At 48.9% G+C, this 15,877-nt stretch overlaps 1 protein-coding gene across 1 annotated transcript; it reads right to left on the reverse strand.

The window, feature by feature from the left end:
• Positions 1–476: 476 nt before the first annotated feature.
• arid2 (AT-rich interactive domain 2) lies at positions 477–15,517 on the reverse strand. Its single transcript, XM_061268873.1, has 21 exons — positions 14,977–15,517; positions 14,767–14,860; positions 13,785–13,882; positions 9,443–9,576; positions 8,270–8,488; positions 8,135–8,202; positions 7,987–8,056; positions 7,656–7,906; positions 7,196–7,292; positions 6,900–7,109; positions 6,685–6,840; positions 6,140–6,218; positions 5,924–6,058; positions 5,647–5,843; positions 3,352–5,567; positions 2,961–3,091; positions 2,760–2,898; positions 2,601–2,686; positions 2,399–2,528; positions 2,243–2,334; positions 477–2,173 (listed from the first exon to the last, which is right to left on the reverse strand). Exons 1-21 carry the CDS (start codon positions 15,066–15,068, stop codon positions 2,062–2,064), a joined length of 4,806 nt encoding a protein of 1,601 aa, XP_061124857.1. The 5' UTR covers positions 15,069–15,517; the 3' UTR covers positions 477–2,061.
• Positions 15,518–15,877: the final 360 nt, after the last annotated feature.

Consider the following 15,877-nt stretch of genomic DNA (forward strand, 5'->3'; position numbering starts at 1 on the left):
TAAATAAAATAAATAAAATAAATAAAATAAATAAAATAAATAAAATAAATAAAATAAATAAAATAAATAAAATAAATAAAATAAATCATTGTGTGTGAGTTAGTCATCCTTTGACAAAATGTAACTTTAGGTTATAAGAAGTGTTGAATTGTTTTTCCTTCCACTTGACAATTCATTTACACATAAATATAACAAGTGTTAAATGAGCTTTTGCGTATTTTATTGATTAATCTTAGTATTTAATTTGATTAAATATTTTCAATTGTAATTATGCTCTTTGCATTCATGGCGATGCAAGAATTAGGCCGTGAAGTCATTACAGGGACAATGCGAAAGAAAATCACGTGTTAGGAGTTAAATAATCTATTTTTAAATTTAAAAACAACATTCACTTAGAAGTTGTGATGCACCGTAGTACATTTTTCATTGCAAATAATGTATATAATTCATCACAGAAGAAAAGAGAAAAAAATGAAAAATGTTCAGTGTTTTTATTTAAAAACTATAAACAGTCACCAAAGTAAATAAAGCCAATCTCTAACAGACTGTTAGGTCTATTTTTAGTCACACATCCTACAGACACGGCAGAAATGAGGATAGTTGGGTCGTGCCCCCCTCCCGCCCCCCCCACCCCGCTCAGATGCTAATAGGACAGGCAGTCATAAATGGTACACAACACACGGTAGAGAGGACAGTCTTGAGGACGTGAGCCGGAATGTGGCATGGTATTAAGAATGAAAAAATAGTACAATAAAACTCCACACTATATTAAGATAGAAAAAAGTAGTGAAGAAAATATCATACCTGCACGTAAAGCAAAGAACACAGGAGAAAACCTGTATAAAAACTCCATGTATTTAAACCAATTTACAAATACCAAAAAATTTTGGTAGGCGCACCGTGCCCGTACAATGACAAAACGCTTACAGTGGATAGATATATGTCATTTGTTTTGTGTGTGTGTTTGTGTGTATGCGAGCATTGCGGGGTCAGGTGTGAAGAAACAGAAAGGGGAAAATACCTTCAGTATTTTTTTTTTCTTCTACAAAATGACATGATATATTATTCCATACTCTTTCAGCCAGCAAAATGAGTTCTACAAGGTATTATAATACAAAATGTCACAGTTCCACAAAAAACTGTTTCCCCCCCCCTCTCCCTAAGCTTTACAGCATCAGTACCTTTGCAGAAGTATTTACAGGGTTTTAAGTACATTCATACACTGCTGAGTATAGAATCACATTAGATACAAGTGACCAGGGATCATAAAAAAAAAAATGCAAACAAAACATACTACTTTATTCAATCCTACCAAAGTAATGCTTCTATTAACACCACAGAGCAAGTTCTCCAGTGGCTGCATCATCATGAGAGAGGATCTTCTTTATATATATTCACAAGATATTTACAAGATTTTTTTTCTTTTCATTAATTCTAATGTCATGTCATTTCTTTCAATAATAAATAGGTGAAAATATAATCGACTCAAGTAAGAAAAACCAAGCTACCAAGTTCCAAAGAAAAACAAAAGAAGTCTGCGCTAGTTGCCTGTCGAGTCCTCCGATTCTAACCCTGTGGAACGGCTTCCAAACCCCGCCCCCCTTGAAATAAAAACGGTGGTCTTCATTCAGTCGGAATTCGCTCGTCAGTTCGTGGGGCGAAAAAAAAAGAATCGACAAAATGTGCTCGTGTTTGGTGCTCTTTTTTTTTTTTGGGGGGGTGGAGGCGGGTCGTCGGCGGAGTCCCTCGGGGAAGCGGTTGGAAAAAGCTCCCTGTGAAGGGCAGCTGGTGGAAGACCCCGTGGCAGTTTGTTGAGTGTGTGGACGAGGGGTACGTGGTGGGCTTTCAAACACAGGTTGAAGGAGCTGCGGGGGGGGGGGGGGGGGGGGGGGGGGGGGAAGAAAGGGGGCGGAGCTGGGCAGCAGGCGGAGGTTCTTCAGTCCGGATTCCTGCGCTTCCGCTTCCTCGCTACAGCTCACCGGCGGCGTCTTTCCTCCTCTCGCCTCGGTGGGCGCGTGAGGATGACGGAGGAGTTTCTAGAGGTTGTCCTTTTGGCGTTAGTTAGGCCTGGAGCGAACGTGTCAGTTCATAAAGGCATTTGGCGAGCGTGGTGGAAACCTCCATGTTACTTAGTGCCAGCACGGAGAGGTGCGCCTCGTGCTTCTTTACCAGCCTGAAAATTCGGGATTATTGTCAGATTCTCGCAGAGAAACATTTTTCTGTTTATTTCCTCCATACTTACATGCGACCACAGTCCGAGTGCTTGGCGATGTTCTTTAACGTTAAGGCAGCAGTTAGTCGGATGTGTTTGGTAACTGGTCCCTCCTTCTCGTCCTGATGAGGGCAGGGGAACATTTAAATCATCCCTTCTTTCCCAACGTTTGCTCGAGATGCTCACCGTGAAGTCCCTGAAGACCAAATTTCGAGAACCTCTACGGAGGGCCATGAGAGCTGCGCTGGGATGATTGACGATTGCTTTCGGCGGTCGCGCCGCCGGAGTACTGCCTGTCGCCGCTGGCGGCGGCGTCCTTTCAAAGCACACGTTAACAAGTTAGGGCTGAAAATAATTCTCATCCCGGTACGTTAAAAATGACACGTACTGGGAAGAAGTTGGGTTGGGGCTCTGCGCTTGCTGCTCCTCCAGTTTGAGTCCAGCTAGCAAAGCTTCCCGAGAACAGTGTTTATCCTGAAAGCGAGTTCACGGAACCAAACTGTAAGTTCCCCGTCACAAATCCCAGGATGCAATTCGGCGCTGGTACCTGTAGATGCGTAATGAACGACAGTCTCTGCCGCGGGAAAGGATCGCATCCTTCCCACTGACATTGGCCCGCGTACACGTCCTTTCCGCCATGTTGCGTCGCGGCGTGGTAAAACACTCGGGATGGAGTCTCGAACCACCTACGAGCGGAAACGACATCGTGAGCAATCCGATTGTAGAAAAGAGGGATTGCCCATCTTACCGTTTACAGGATTGCCAAAGACATTTGAAGTTCTGCCCCGGTTTCCTGCTTGGCTCGGGCGGCGCCGTGGGGGCTTGCTGGGGGGCGTTGCTGTCTGCAGGTTGGGTGGCGGGGGGCGGAGACGGGGTAAGCTATAGAAGAAATGAGGATTGTCAAAATATAATCGAGAGCTATCCTGTTAACTTTTTTAAAGATGCCATTTTGTATGCCGAGATGTAACCGAAGCGCTCCCTGGAGGCCTCGGTTGTTCTCTCGGCAGCTTTGTTGTAAGGAGGTTTGTATCAGTGAGAGCCAAATGGTCTGAACTGGCCGCACCTTCTTAACCTCCACGTCGTAGCGACGATCGGGAAAACACACTCCGATGATAAATAATGGCGGCAACGTGACTCACCGTTGTGCCAGCTGCCTGCGTGGGCGAGCAGTTCCTCTGCTGACTGGCGTTCTCGATTGCTACTTTGGCTACGGTGCTCGGGTCGGTTCCCGCCGGCACGGCCACCATGGTGGAGCTGCTGCCCGCGTTGTTGGGGTCGCTGATGGTGATTATCCGCACTCCCACTTTGTTGGGGATCCCCGAGGACGCGGCGCGATCCTCGCTGTCGGCCGGCCTCTTGACGCCCCGGGCTTCCGAGGCGACGCCGTTGGCAGGGGGGGCCGACGTGCTCTGGGTGGGGGTGGAATTGGGGAGCAGTTGCTGCCTTAGCGCGGGCACGGCGTGGCCAGGCCCTAAAGGTCCGTTTGTTAATTCCGAGGGCGGCCTGGGGCCGATCGCCTGAGGTCCATTGGCCAGGCGCTCTCCCTGCTGGGCTTTGGCAGTGTCCTGCTGGAGGGGAGGACTGGGAGCAGGGGGACTCTTCTCGGCGGGGCCCACATCCCCGTTCCCCAAGTACTGCTTGGAAGCAATGTGATTTGGAATGTTTTTGCTAATGACGCCGCCTTCGCCCCGGTCCACGTCGCACACCCCGTTGACCAGCGTCCTTTTAGGATCGGGGTTGCCCTCCGGGGCGGCGTCGGGGCCGGGGGAGAGGGCCTGCTTCCCATTGGCGGGGGAACTCTCCGCTGCCGGACCGTTTAGCGTCCCCTGACTGTTCCCTGAGTGGTATGGAGGTAGACTAGACTCCATGCACTTGCGACCGTTTAGCAGCTTGGCGCCGACCCCGACGTCCCCGTTACTGGTTTTCCCGTCGGGCACGGAGGAGTTCTCCATCACCTCGATTTTCCGCTCGTGGATGTGCAAGCCGGTGGCGTCCTTGGCCTCCTCCTCCTTTTGACAAATGATCTTGTCGCCTCTGAGCGGAGCCGGCGGCGGAGGAACGGCGGGAGCTTGCTGCGACGCCGTCCCCGTCGAGAACGGCGGCGACGGGACGCTCGGGGCCACGGCGCCGTGGCTGACGGCGGCCACGGTGTTAAAGCCAGTGTTCGGGACCACAGTAAAAGTGACTTGTCCAGTCGCCATGGGGGCCTGGATGATTGCGGCCGGACTACTCGTCGAGATGATCTGGCCAGGCAAGAGCTGGACCTGACTGGGAACCAGCTGCACGTTGAGTTGCTGCGGCTGGGGAGGGGGCACCTGGGGGTTGTAGGCCGTCTGGTAGATGACCTGCGAACTGGTGCTGTTGGGAGGGGGCACCTGCGGCGCGGGAAGGATGAGCTTTCCGCCCGGCGTGGAAGGCCCTCGCTTTGGAAGCAGAAGCTGTTTGATTAAGCTGGACTCGGAGGAGGTAGGCTGCGAGGGAGGAGCTTGCGGAATCATTTGCTGATGTCGTTTGATGGACAGTGCGTGGCTGACTGCTTGGTTGGGATGGACTTGGGGGTTCGCGGGAGCCGGGCACGGGTTGGAAGGGGCGCCGGACTGCCCGGCTATTTGAATGGACTGGGCACCGGGAATGGCGGCAGGGTTGGCGAGAACAATTTGGTGTATGGCCGGCGTGTAGGCTTGGCTTGGTTGAGGACCGGGACCGACTATGACCACACTCTGCGCCTGTGTCTGCTGGTTGGCTATCGTGGCTGCTGGCCCAGTGGACTGGCTTGGCGCTGGTTTGGGGGCGATATTCTGAAATGTGACACGGGAGCTCGTGGAAGCGGACGCCGCCGGATTACTTGACGCCGCTTGGATGGAAGAGGCGGTCGCGGATGAAGACACCCCGCATTGAGGGTCTACGTGGGGCGAGGCTCCCTGTGACGTGGGCGGAGGCGGCGTCGGGGCGAGCGGCGGGTGCTGGGAAATTGGGGGGCAGACGCCTTGCACCCTCGCCGTGAGTATGTGACCTTGGGGTACCTGTTGAAAAAGCGTGACTGGCGTCCCGGTGGGGAGCATGGGGGAGTGCTGCTGAAGCGCGGGTGAAGCCGCGACGTTTTGCGGGCTGTGGTTCTGGGAAGCCGGGGCAGATGTCGGAATCTGGACAACTGGACCGGACCTAACTTGCTGCGCCGCTGCCTGAGTGTTTGCTGGTAACTGCAGAGGCGAGTGCGGGGCCACCGAATGATGGGGAACAGCTGGGTGGCTTGCACTGGGGGTCTCCTTCGCAATGGCGGTCCCAGACGGCGCGGCCCCACCTACGCTCAGGCCTGGCGGCCGGCTTAGCTGGGGTGGATTCCCAGGAGGTGTCCCTAACACAAAACATAAACGAGTTCGTTTTTCCTCATTTCCAACTCCAATTCTACCTTTATCAACTAAATAAAGTTCTACCTGGAGGTGGCGCCTGGGGGTCGGCAGGGGCTTCGCTCCGAACTGCAGGAGAGGGCGCTCCACCTGCCGCCTGCTGGTAGTACAGCTGGACGGGCAGCGGTATTGACCTCCGCCTTATCCCCACCAGGAGGATGTGAACCGGCCCGTTGGATTTGGACTCGTCCTGCCGCCGCATCGTGTGATTGGGGAACACCGTCCTGTAACGGGGAAGGTAAAAAACTAGGTGGAACATTTCACTCTCCCCCCCCCTCATCTTAGGGCAGTAAATAAGACTGACCGCAGACATTTGAGGAAGCCGGCCGAGTTCAAGATGTTACTTCGACCCATTTTGCTGCACGTGGAAAGGTACTCCGAGTACATATCTGACCTTGACACCGAGCCCTCAGTGTTTGTCTCAAAGTGTGCATTTAGCCTGTTAAAAAAAAAAAAAAAGACATTTCGGGCTTAAAAAACAATTATTATAAACAGTGTAGTAATTGTGAAGATGGCTTACCATTGCAATGTAAATTTCTCTCCATCGAGTTCAACTATGCCAGGTGGCGTCTGTGCGGACTGAACCGGAGCCCGTGCGGCTGAAGAGCAGAAAAACAAAGCGGTCCAAATGTTTACGCTCGAGTCATAAAAACATATCGTCGGTGTGCTGATTCAGTTAAACTACAAACATTTTTATTTCCCAAATCTGTCCACTAGATGTCACATAAACGAATGACTACATTAGTTTGTGACGCAACCAAGTTGCTCTTTTTAGGAGTCGCCGGAAAACTTGGCAAACGTTGCAAAAAATTATTTATGGGGGGGGGGAAAATAAAACAGTCAACTCCTTGATAAACTGGAAAGAATTCAATCTGCATGATTTTGAAATCAGATTATCACAAATCTCATCAAGCTCCGACATAAATTATTTTTTTTAATTATTGCGCACCGAAATTCCTCTTGCATGCCGGCATCTGGACTTTAATGAGTAACACTCAAATAAATAGTCCATATTTTACGTTGATTTGAACTGTCATGGTTGGTGTGTGTGTGAAGGACACTCACTCGTGGCTGTGGCTCCTTGCGCCGCCTGCTCGACCAGCTGCGGTCGAACTTCGGTAGCCTGTTCTGTATTGGCCTGATGCTCGATTAACCGCACCGCCGTTAGGGCATCGGGTCCAAACGTATGAAGGTCCACAGAGACTAACCTCACCAGCAGGTCTGCGGAGAGGAAACGCGAGTTACATTTCGGAATTTTCCGCCGTCATCCGCTGCCTTACCTATGCTACGGTCCACAGAGGCAATCTTGCTGCAGGGAACCTCCCCAAGCTGAGCCAACAGGTAGAGCACCTCCAACGAGGCCATGAGGAGCATGAGGTCAGGCAGGGTGAGGAGGACCATTACCTCCCTGTACGAGTCCTGGTCCACATACTCACAGATGAGCACGCCGTTGTCCTCCGCTTTGCTCAGGTTGCCCAGGATCTCCATGGCTACACGACAAAAAAAAGGAGACCACATTCCATACAAGATATTCATAATAATAAAATAGATTTATTATAGAAGAGCAAAAGCGCACCTCTCATTTTGAGGAACCTGTCTCTGGACATTAAGCATTTGGTGATGGTGTGAAAGATCAAATGGGTCATCCGAAAGTCAACTGGGTCGAGCTGGAGCTGTGAGGCGAAAAAAAAAAGAAAAAAGAAAAATCAGCAAGAGCTCAAATGTTTTCCATAAAGCAGCATTTGCTTTCATTAGCATTCATTGACGCTCGATGTCGTCTCGAACAAATGAGCAGCGTGCTTTTAAAAGCGGATGGGGAAAGTGCCCCTAGAGTTCCTGGCGACAAAGCTCTGATTGCATCCAGGGCTCTTTGCATACATTTTCTAGAAATAGCACTTTGATGAGGAGTTCCTTCCCCGCACAGCAGTAAATTAACATACATAAATCATTCACTAAGGCCTCGGGAAGGTGTCGAAATAATAGTTTGCCGAGCGTTTCTCCTTGACCGCACGCGAGAACGTGACCAATCGCCTCACCTCGGCGGCCACGTTGCCCAACGTGTCCAGCCCGAGTTGTCGGAGCGAGATGAGGTTACAGTGGGCGCAGAGCAGAAGGAAGCGCAGGCACGTTCGGTTGGCCGCCAGCAGCTTCACGTTGGCCTCCTCGAAGGAGAGGTTTCGCAGGATGACGGCCACCTGCAGCACCCGCTGGGCCTCCATGTCGCTGATGCCCAGGTTCCGCGGCGGGTGGAAGAGGCTCTGCCAACGCTCCGCCACTGAAGTACCATCTGAACAAAAAGGGACGGGAAACATGTTGCCATGGTTACGCTTTCACGCCAAATATAATTTCACCCGATTAATCGGTTACCTTGTGCTGTACTGCTCTTGTCCCAGATCAGCTCCCTGACTTCGGCATCCTGCACCACCTCTTTCCAAAACTGAGAAAAAAAAAGCGTTAGCCCACCAATAATGTGTGGATTTTTTTTTTTTAATTATTAAACATGCCAAATCATTACCCTGATAAAATCCCGGGACGTTTTCGCCTTCCAGTCGGTACCAAAAACCCCGGAGAAGCTGCCTAGCGCTACAAAAAGAGAGCAGGAGGTGAACACAGATTTCTTTCTCCACATCCGACCGAGTTGCTGACGTACAGTCGTCGAAGACGCCGGTGTGGGCCAGTAGCAAGGTGACCAATTTGGGGTCCTTGTCCAGCTGCATGGCGTGCTTGCTCTCGTTGGAGAGCAGAGTGCAAACGTTGACGGCAAAGTCCACTTCGTTGGGCAGGCCCGACAGGAGAGACAGCACCAGTTTGTTGTAGTCGCACGGCGGGATAAATTCAGTAGACAGCCCGTAGCTTTGGCGAAGATAGTCTGAGGAGAAAAGTTCCCAGTTACTTTCCTGATCCAAGTTTAATATTACCCCTTTCAACAACAACAAAAAATAAAAGTTCACAGGTCGGCAAGTTTCGAAGCGGCAAACAAAATGCAGTCGAGCCCCCCCCCGTTTTTTTTTTTCCTTTAAGCCGCAGAGGACATCTAAAGGAACCGATCGAGTCGACTTTGTGCATTTACATATTATCAACAGAGGGCGAGATTTTATCAGCGGTTATTATTTAGCAGCCTCGGCTTCAAAGAAAGCCTTTTTCTCGATTTACATTCGAGCAAACGTGCCAGGGATGGCAATCGTTGGCGCGGGGAGGGGAAAAAAAAAATAAAAATATTTTGATCGAGAGGAGCTGAATGGGAGGCAGGCTTTAACTGTTAATGTAAATCATCGGAGTTCCTTTTACGGTTACAAGCGCTCCATTCAATTTCTGCGACTTGCCAGTCCGACCCGAGCACCTGCATCGGGGGTCGGGACAAAAGAGGGACTGTACGACAAGGTTCTAGCAAAGCTGCCGCGGGGGCTACGACCAAAATAGAAATCCGTTTGTGAGACTGTCATTTGTGGTTTAACGCAATGGCAGCAAAAAAAAAAAAAAAAAAAAAAGTGGGTCAACTGTCACACTGACATCCGACACCTCTTTTTTTTAAAAACACCTGGAGGAGAAGAAAAAAAAGACATTGCTGTGTAGAAATTAAAATGGCTGTTAGTTGGAAATATGTTCTATTTTTTCAGTTGCATCTTTTTCCCTGCTTCTGAGAGAAAAAAATAAAAGTGAGGATTAACCTTTTTTTTCAAGTTTGTTCACACACAAATGAGATTTTTAATCCAGCTACCTGATGCATAAAATACCACGCTAGCCCAGTGACGGACGCTAAGCTCGACTTAGCTTGCTAAGCATGGAAAAGGGGAAAACCCTCTTGAGAGTGCGTCGGGCTTACCTGAGACAACATGCTGCTGGTAGTTGTAAGACGTGGGAATGGCGCCAACTGGAAGAAAGGTCTTGGTGTTCCCCGGCTGCGCTTCGTCATCGTCCTCGCCAAAGTGGTGGACCCGCTCATACTTTTCCAAGTATCTGCGCACAAAAAAGAAAGTGGTCAGAGAAGCGTACCCTGTTGCACTCCGAGCCTGAGTGGCTAAGGGAGGGAGGAAAAAGATTAAAACAAATAAATAAGATTAAAAAAATAATAATAATCTAATATAAAAATAATAATAATAAAAAACTAACCTAGACAGGATTTTTTAAAAAAAATGTGAATATTCACACCCAGCAAAATGATTAATAATTTAAACTAGCTCTGACTTGCAGTCTTTTAAATGTTCACTATGACAAAATTTCACCAAACAAGTGTAAACATAAATCACAAATTCATAAATCAGATTACAATAAATGAACACAAACAAGTCTGCGGCTTTATCACGTCAACGTTTCATAAAACAATCTGCAAACATGGACGGGACTGAAATGAGACACTCGATAAATAAATGAATAAATCTCAACACCCTTTCCAATTTCACGCAACAAATGCAATTGGCAAATCCTTCCCCGGCGATAAGGCAAAACACGTCTTGGGTCATAGCAAGCCGCACGGAATACCTCCACGGTGAGCGTGTGGCCGCGAGTCACCGAGCGAGCCAGCCGGCGGCTGTTAGTGAATGAAGCCCTCGCTTGTTCATCGCGGTGGAGGTAATCCCCCGTCCGCTGGCTGCCGGGTGACACGCTCGGCTATAAATACACGGCCGCTCGTGGAGAGGAAGGAGGGAGGGAACGAGGCGAGCGGGAGAGATAGGGTGCAACGTCATCAACCGCTGTCTGGCCAAAAGCAGATAATGACTATACATGGGTGGGAGCCTCTTTTTTTTTCAACCGAGAGGGTCTCCATACCTCTTTCTAGTGCACGACAGAAAAATCTTGTAGGTGTTTGATGTGCACACTACATTTTGGTTGAAGCTACCACTCCACTGATTTGAATGATTTAGGGTGAAGGGTCAAAAACAGGAAACGTGAGCTTCGCACCTTGCTCCTGATCAAAGAGGCTAACAGGAAGCTTGGCCGAGAGACTGAAGATCGTATCGCCTCGATTCCGTCAGAGAGGTGTGCATCGAGACTCTTGAACGATTTTGTGGTATCGTCAAGTGGCACAATGGGGGGGCACACAAACGCTCCCACCACCTGGTTGCACAGCAGCAGCATAAAAATATAGCTAGTTAACTTCTTTTTTTTTTTTTTTAAACAAGTATTTTTGTAACAATCACCTGCTTGGTTTCCCTGCCCCCAAAAAATTAAAACGACCAAAAAAAAGTCTGGGTTTGATTGCCCTATTGCCCCTGGTGTGTTTGGGTGCACTGCCCCCTGCTGGAGGTGGATGACGGCATGCAAAATAAAAAAAAAAAGTCTTCTTGGCAATACTCCCAGCATGAGCTTCAAGCGTAACGGTTTCAAATATAGATGATTGACAGCTACGAGTCAAACTGGAAAGACACTATTCGCCACGGCCGTAATCGATCTGAAAATAAAAAAAACATTCCTCCGAGGACTCGAATAGTGATGCTCGAAATGCAGCCGCCACGGCTTCGACTGATAATGTATGACAGGAGCATAACGCATGGAAAGGTCAGCGCAATAATACCGTTGAAATTTTTTCACAGCTGCAAACATCTGCATCGGAGCGAGCGTGCATCTAAAAAGGCTTTTCAAAACGATGCCAGTTCCTCTGCAGCACTGAGGAAGGAACAGTGATTGTTGTCAGGGTTGGGGGGGGATATTTTTTTTTCTTTTTTTAGAGCCCAAAGCTGGTGCATGTTGTCAGACATAAGCGCAAACGCTGACAAATGCGTTTTCTAAAAATGCTCCTTAGCCTTCCATAGTCAGATTTGAAACCGGGCTGAATCACAACAGAGCTGACCTTCTCCTTGACAGCGTGGCTGTTCCACCACGGCGGTTTTCCGCCATCGAATTTATTGCGATTGTTTATTAAAAGCTCCGGCCCCCCCGAACAAAAACTCTCCGCCGATGATTTGTGATTTTAGCCGTAGCAACAAAACGCGGCAACCCGAGCTCCGCTGTCGAGTTCAAGGCAGATGCGTCAATCTTCCGGCCGGCGAGGAGACGAGAAGAAGAGATGAGGCTGTCAGTGGTGGCTGACACAGCCGGCGGGCAGGTCAAAATACAAAAGTCTTAAAAGCCCTCGGGTTGTCTGTGATGGATTGCTCTTGAGCTCCACTAGCCGGACGGGGTCTGGTCTTTATCCAGAACTAGTCTACCTACAATCTGAGGAGATGGACTTAAAAAAACTGATGCAAGTTGGTCCAAAAGCTGATGCAAAGTCCTTTTTTCCCCCCCCAAAAAAAATCATGCGGTGCATTTTAAGGGCTTCTACACTGAGAAGAAAAAAAAAAGTGTTGTCCCATATTCCTCACAAGCTCCTTCAGACATGTGAGGTCATTACATAAGAAAATACTCCACCTAGGCCGAACAATGGACATGTTTAAGCTAGCAACAGAGCGAGCGGTTCCTCGAAGTCGGTCGCTGCCCTCTGGGCGCTCTTGCCGAGGAAGCGGCGGCGAGTGCAAACTGAGGTTACGCTCGGGCCACCTGACTTGTCAAGTTTCTCTTACGAAGGTGTGTCTGGATGATTGAGGGGAAGTTTTGCTAAAAATCTGGACGCGAGGGTGGGGAACTTGCTTGAATCTCCTCCCAAAAAAAATAAAAAATATAATCATGCGAAAAGAATTACCGAGGACATGTGAACTGAAATATGTCCATAACAGTTTTCGCCAGAGCCATCAAACCAAATCAGTTCTCAGAGTGGTGAGCTACTCTGCAGCTGCTGCAGGGTAGAAAAAAAAAAAAAGAAAAAGAAAAATCACAGGGGAGAGAACAGATTGGTCCAAATAAAACCAGCATATAGCAGAGTTTGCATTTGCAATGTTATACAGTAATACTTTTAAAAACAGAATCATTAAAAAAATCATGGCTGGCGCTTATTCTGCAGCTTGGATGAGCTTTTTATTAGGCCTTTAAAACAAGCGGCTCTGGTGGGAAATTTTATTCGGGGAGGGGAGGGGGTGGGGGGGGTTCCCACATCGCTCTTCTGTCTCTTGCTCTTTAATTTGGATGATGAACCCGAAACGACCCCGTCCGATAAAACGCCAGCTTTTCTCATATTTTTTTTTTTTTAGATAGAAAATACTTTCCATCCTTTTTGATGCTGGCAAACAACACAAAAAAACTTCCTGTGGGCCGACCTCCGACCTGGAAGAAGGCCAACGGGAAACCTTCACCCTGCGCCGATTACATTTAAGAAAAAAGAAAAAGGTAAGAGGAAAATATAATTTCCCCTTTCATCCAATAAGCGATTTCACGCCGTCAGCAAAAACGCGGCGGCGCTCGCTCGCTCGCCTGCGACATCCACCGCGGCAAACTCCCTTTGATAAAAATCAACAAATTAGTTCCAACGGCTGTTGTGACACGCAGAGTGATATATTCTGCATGCCGCCTCCCCTCAGCTGTCAGCCTGCGTTTGCTGCTCCCTATTTCACCAGCACCACCGAGTCTTTCCGAATCATTTGGGAAATGACTTTCCTCCCGTGGTCAGCCAACTTTCAAATCGGTCATTTTAAAAACACCGCCGGAACTCCGCGCCGGATCCGTTCAGCGCATGCAAAAAGTAGAATCCTGCATATTTACCGAGCCTACGACTTCAACGGCTTCCCACGACAGACTTGTCATCCGCCTTTCTGCCAAGTTATATGTTCTGCTCTTCACACCAGACCCCCCCCCCCCCCCCAAAAAAAAGACGTTTGTCTCGGCAATAAAACCTGACGGGGATCCATCTGTGGCGCTTAAAAGGAACTGAGAGCATCTACCGCAAAACGAGGGGGGGGGGGGGAAGCTGTCAGCTTGGCCACCTTTGCAGTGTAGAAATAGTCGCTAAAGTGGATTTTCTAACAAACCGCCGCTTATGACAGGAACTAACACTAGATATGACGAAAGCTCAAGATTCTCCGAAGAGCCAGACTCCCCATCACTTGCAGCTGACTCGGAGCGCTGCAGCTTGAAACCAAAACAATAGCGGAAAAAGCAAAAAAAAGGGTCACGTTATAAAGGGAATCCAAAACTCTGCATGCATTATTCTTTCCTCCAAAAGGTTCCGTGAAGTCCCAACACAAAGTCGGCCGATTCCAAACAAATGGAGGAGACGAAAACCGCCTGTTGATTGCATCCTAACACTTGTAAACACTTCCCACATGCTGCCTGGGAGGCACAGAGTTGCTACTCACCGAAGGTAGTACTGTTTTAAAGCGAATGCAGCGTTGGAGCAACTCCTCGGAAAATGAAACTCTTCCCCGAGTTCATTCCATTGGTTTTTGTCAGACACCTGCAAAGGAGAGAAAAAAAAGAGATGTTAGACGAAAGCCAAAATATCATAAACGCAATTTGAGAGAGCGGCAACATTGGAACCATCTGGTTTTCTATCTACAGTTTTTCCCCCCTCCCCATAAGTAATGTTGAAAATCGATAACCTTGTAAAATACGGTTTAACCTCGGTGTAAATAAAGACGCGAATAAACACACGAGAATGCAGCAAATGTGTGCATCGCGACGCATTTATTTACATTTGACACATTCGTGTGTGTGTACAAGTGTTGGAAGACTTAACGTTTTCAGTTGAAGCTAGTTAGCAACACGGCTAACGGGCTAAGTTGACTTTCCCCAACGCTAGCTTGACACGAAAACGACGCTAAACTCCCAACAAACTGTGCCCGCGGAGAGGGAGAATGCATTAGTTGTCGGTAAGGCGTTTATTCGGGGTTCGGTGCGGTGCCGTTGACAGTATTCACTATGCGGGCCTACGAGGCCTGTATTTTGCGAGCAGCCATGAAGCCGAGGAAAATGGCGAGGAAAGAGAGAAGGCTTTCCCCGGCTAGTGGAGCGCCGAGCAGGCGGGACCGGCAGCACGGTTCGGGCTTTTCCGAGTGGCGATAATCGATGTTAAACGTGCCCGCTAATTTTGAGTGGCTCCAGAGTGCGCTCTGGCTCGCAGCGCTCGCCACTCAATGGGAAGCGCACAACAACACAAGGCAGCACATTGCAATAGATGGCAAACTAGCACAAGGCCAACACCGATCCACTATCGGGCTGTCTGCTTTGAGGTGGGGGGATCCACTCGTCCCAAGCTGCCCCACACGGGAGTCGCAGAGCGGTCCACAAGCCGCACGGAGCGGGGTGGGAAAAAATATCCACTTTGGGTTCCCCACTCACCTTAGCAAATCCACCTAAAGAGACGACTCTGTAATAGAGAGCGGTCAGATCCAGCTCTTTTCCACCCACGATAGGAATCTTCTTGAACGGCGATCTGGGGAGATAAACGAGCACGAATATCTCTCAATAACACTTCGGCGCAAGTCAGAGTGCGGTTCGATGTGAACCGAAAGTTGCATTTGGTGTATATAAAGGCGCCCGAGATCTCACCCTCTGCTTTGGTGAAATTGCCGCAGCTCGTCCAGGAAAGCCTGTCCCTTCCTTCGCTGATCTGGAAGATTTTTCCCCGTCGAATTTGCCATTGTTTTGGCATGCAAAAACGGTTAAAGCCCACTTCGGTTGCTTCCTAAGACACCAACGATCCCATACTCCGCCGGCGCTCAGTCATTCGCGAAGCGGAGTGTTTAAAAAGTTAAAGAAATAGCTGGTAGCAAGAAGAGCGGCAGCTCGCTAATAAAGACTGATGCACACAGCGAGCGAGCCCGATTCAAACCCGGACTAAGTTCCGAACCAACAGTCCCAAATACGAGCGACCTACCGGCGGATAAGGCGCGCCATAGCGGGACGTGTTCGATTAATGCTTTTTGGTCGCGGTTGTATTCGTTTGGAGTGGTTTGACAGTGTGGTACGGACGCGGCTCCGAGGCTATCGCACACACTGTAGAGCGGCAGAGGGATCCTGTTCTCAGACAAAAAGATGAGAAGGCCGCGGAGGCCAGCCTACCGTGCGTGCAGCGCCCTCTGTGGTCGATCCCCGCCACTGCCACCGTCCGTCCAAACCAGAGCGGCTGCTGCTGGAACAATAGACTGTTTTCTTTTGCACAAACCGTCTGACAAATTGTCTGATTTTAAAAAAAAAACAAGAAACGGGTCAGGAGATATTTGGGGGTAGGGTATAGCACTAATTAACTTTATAATATTTTTACAGTCAGACACCCTCGGTTCAGATTGAAAACTACAGATAAACTTTACCCTACCTCCCAAAACATATTGTACTCGTACACATCATACAAGGGAAAAGGATAAGACACTAACAGAATCTATGAAAAAAAAAAAAAATTCTTTGTAGATATCCCAATCCTTAAAAACTCAAGCTAAACAGTGTCAAAAAG

The sequence above is a fragment of the Syngnathus typhle genome, linkage group LG21 (genome assembly GCF_033458585.1).
Source record: "Syngnathus typhle isolate RoL2023-S1 ecotype Sweden linkage group LG21, RoL_Styp_1.0, whole genome shotgun sequence".
Taxonomy (NCBI): Eukaryota; Metazoa; Chordata; class Actinopteri; order Syngnathiformes; family Syngnathidae; genus Syngnathus; species Syngnathus typhle.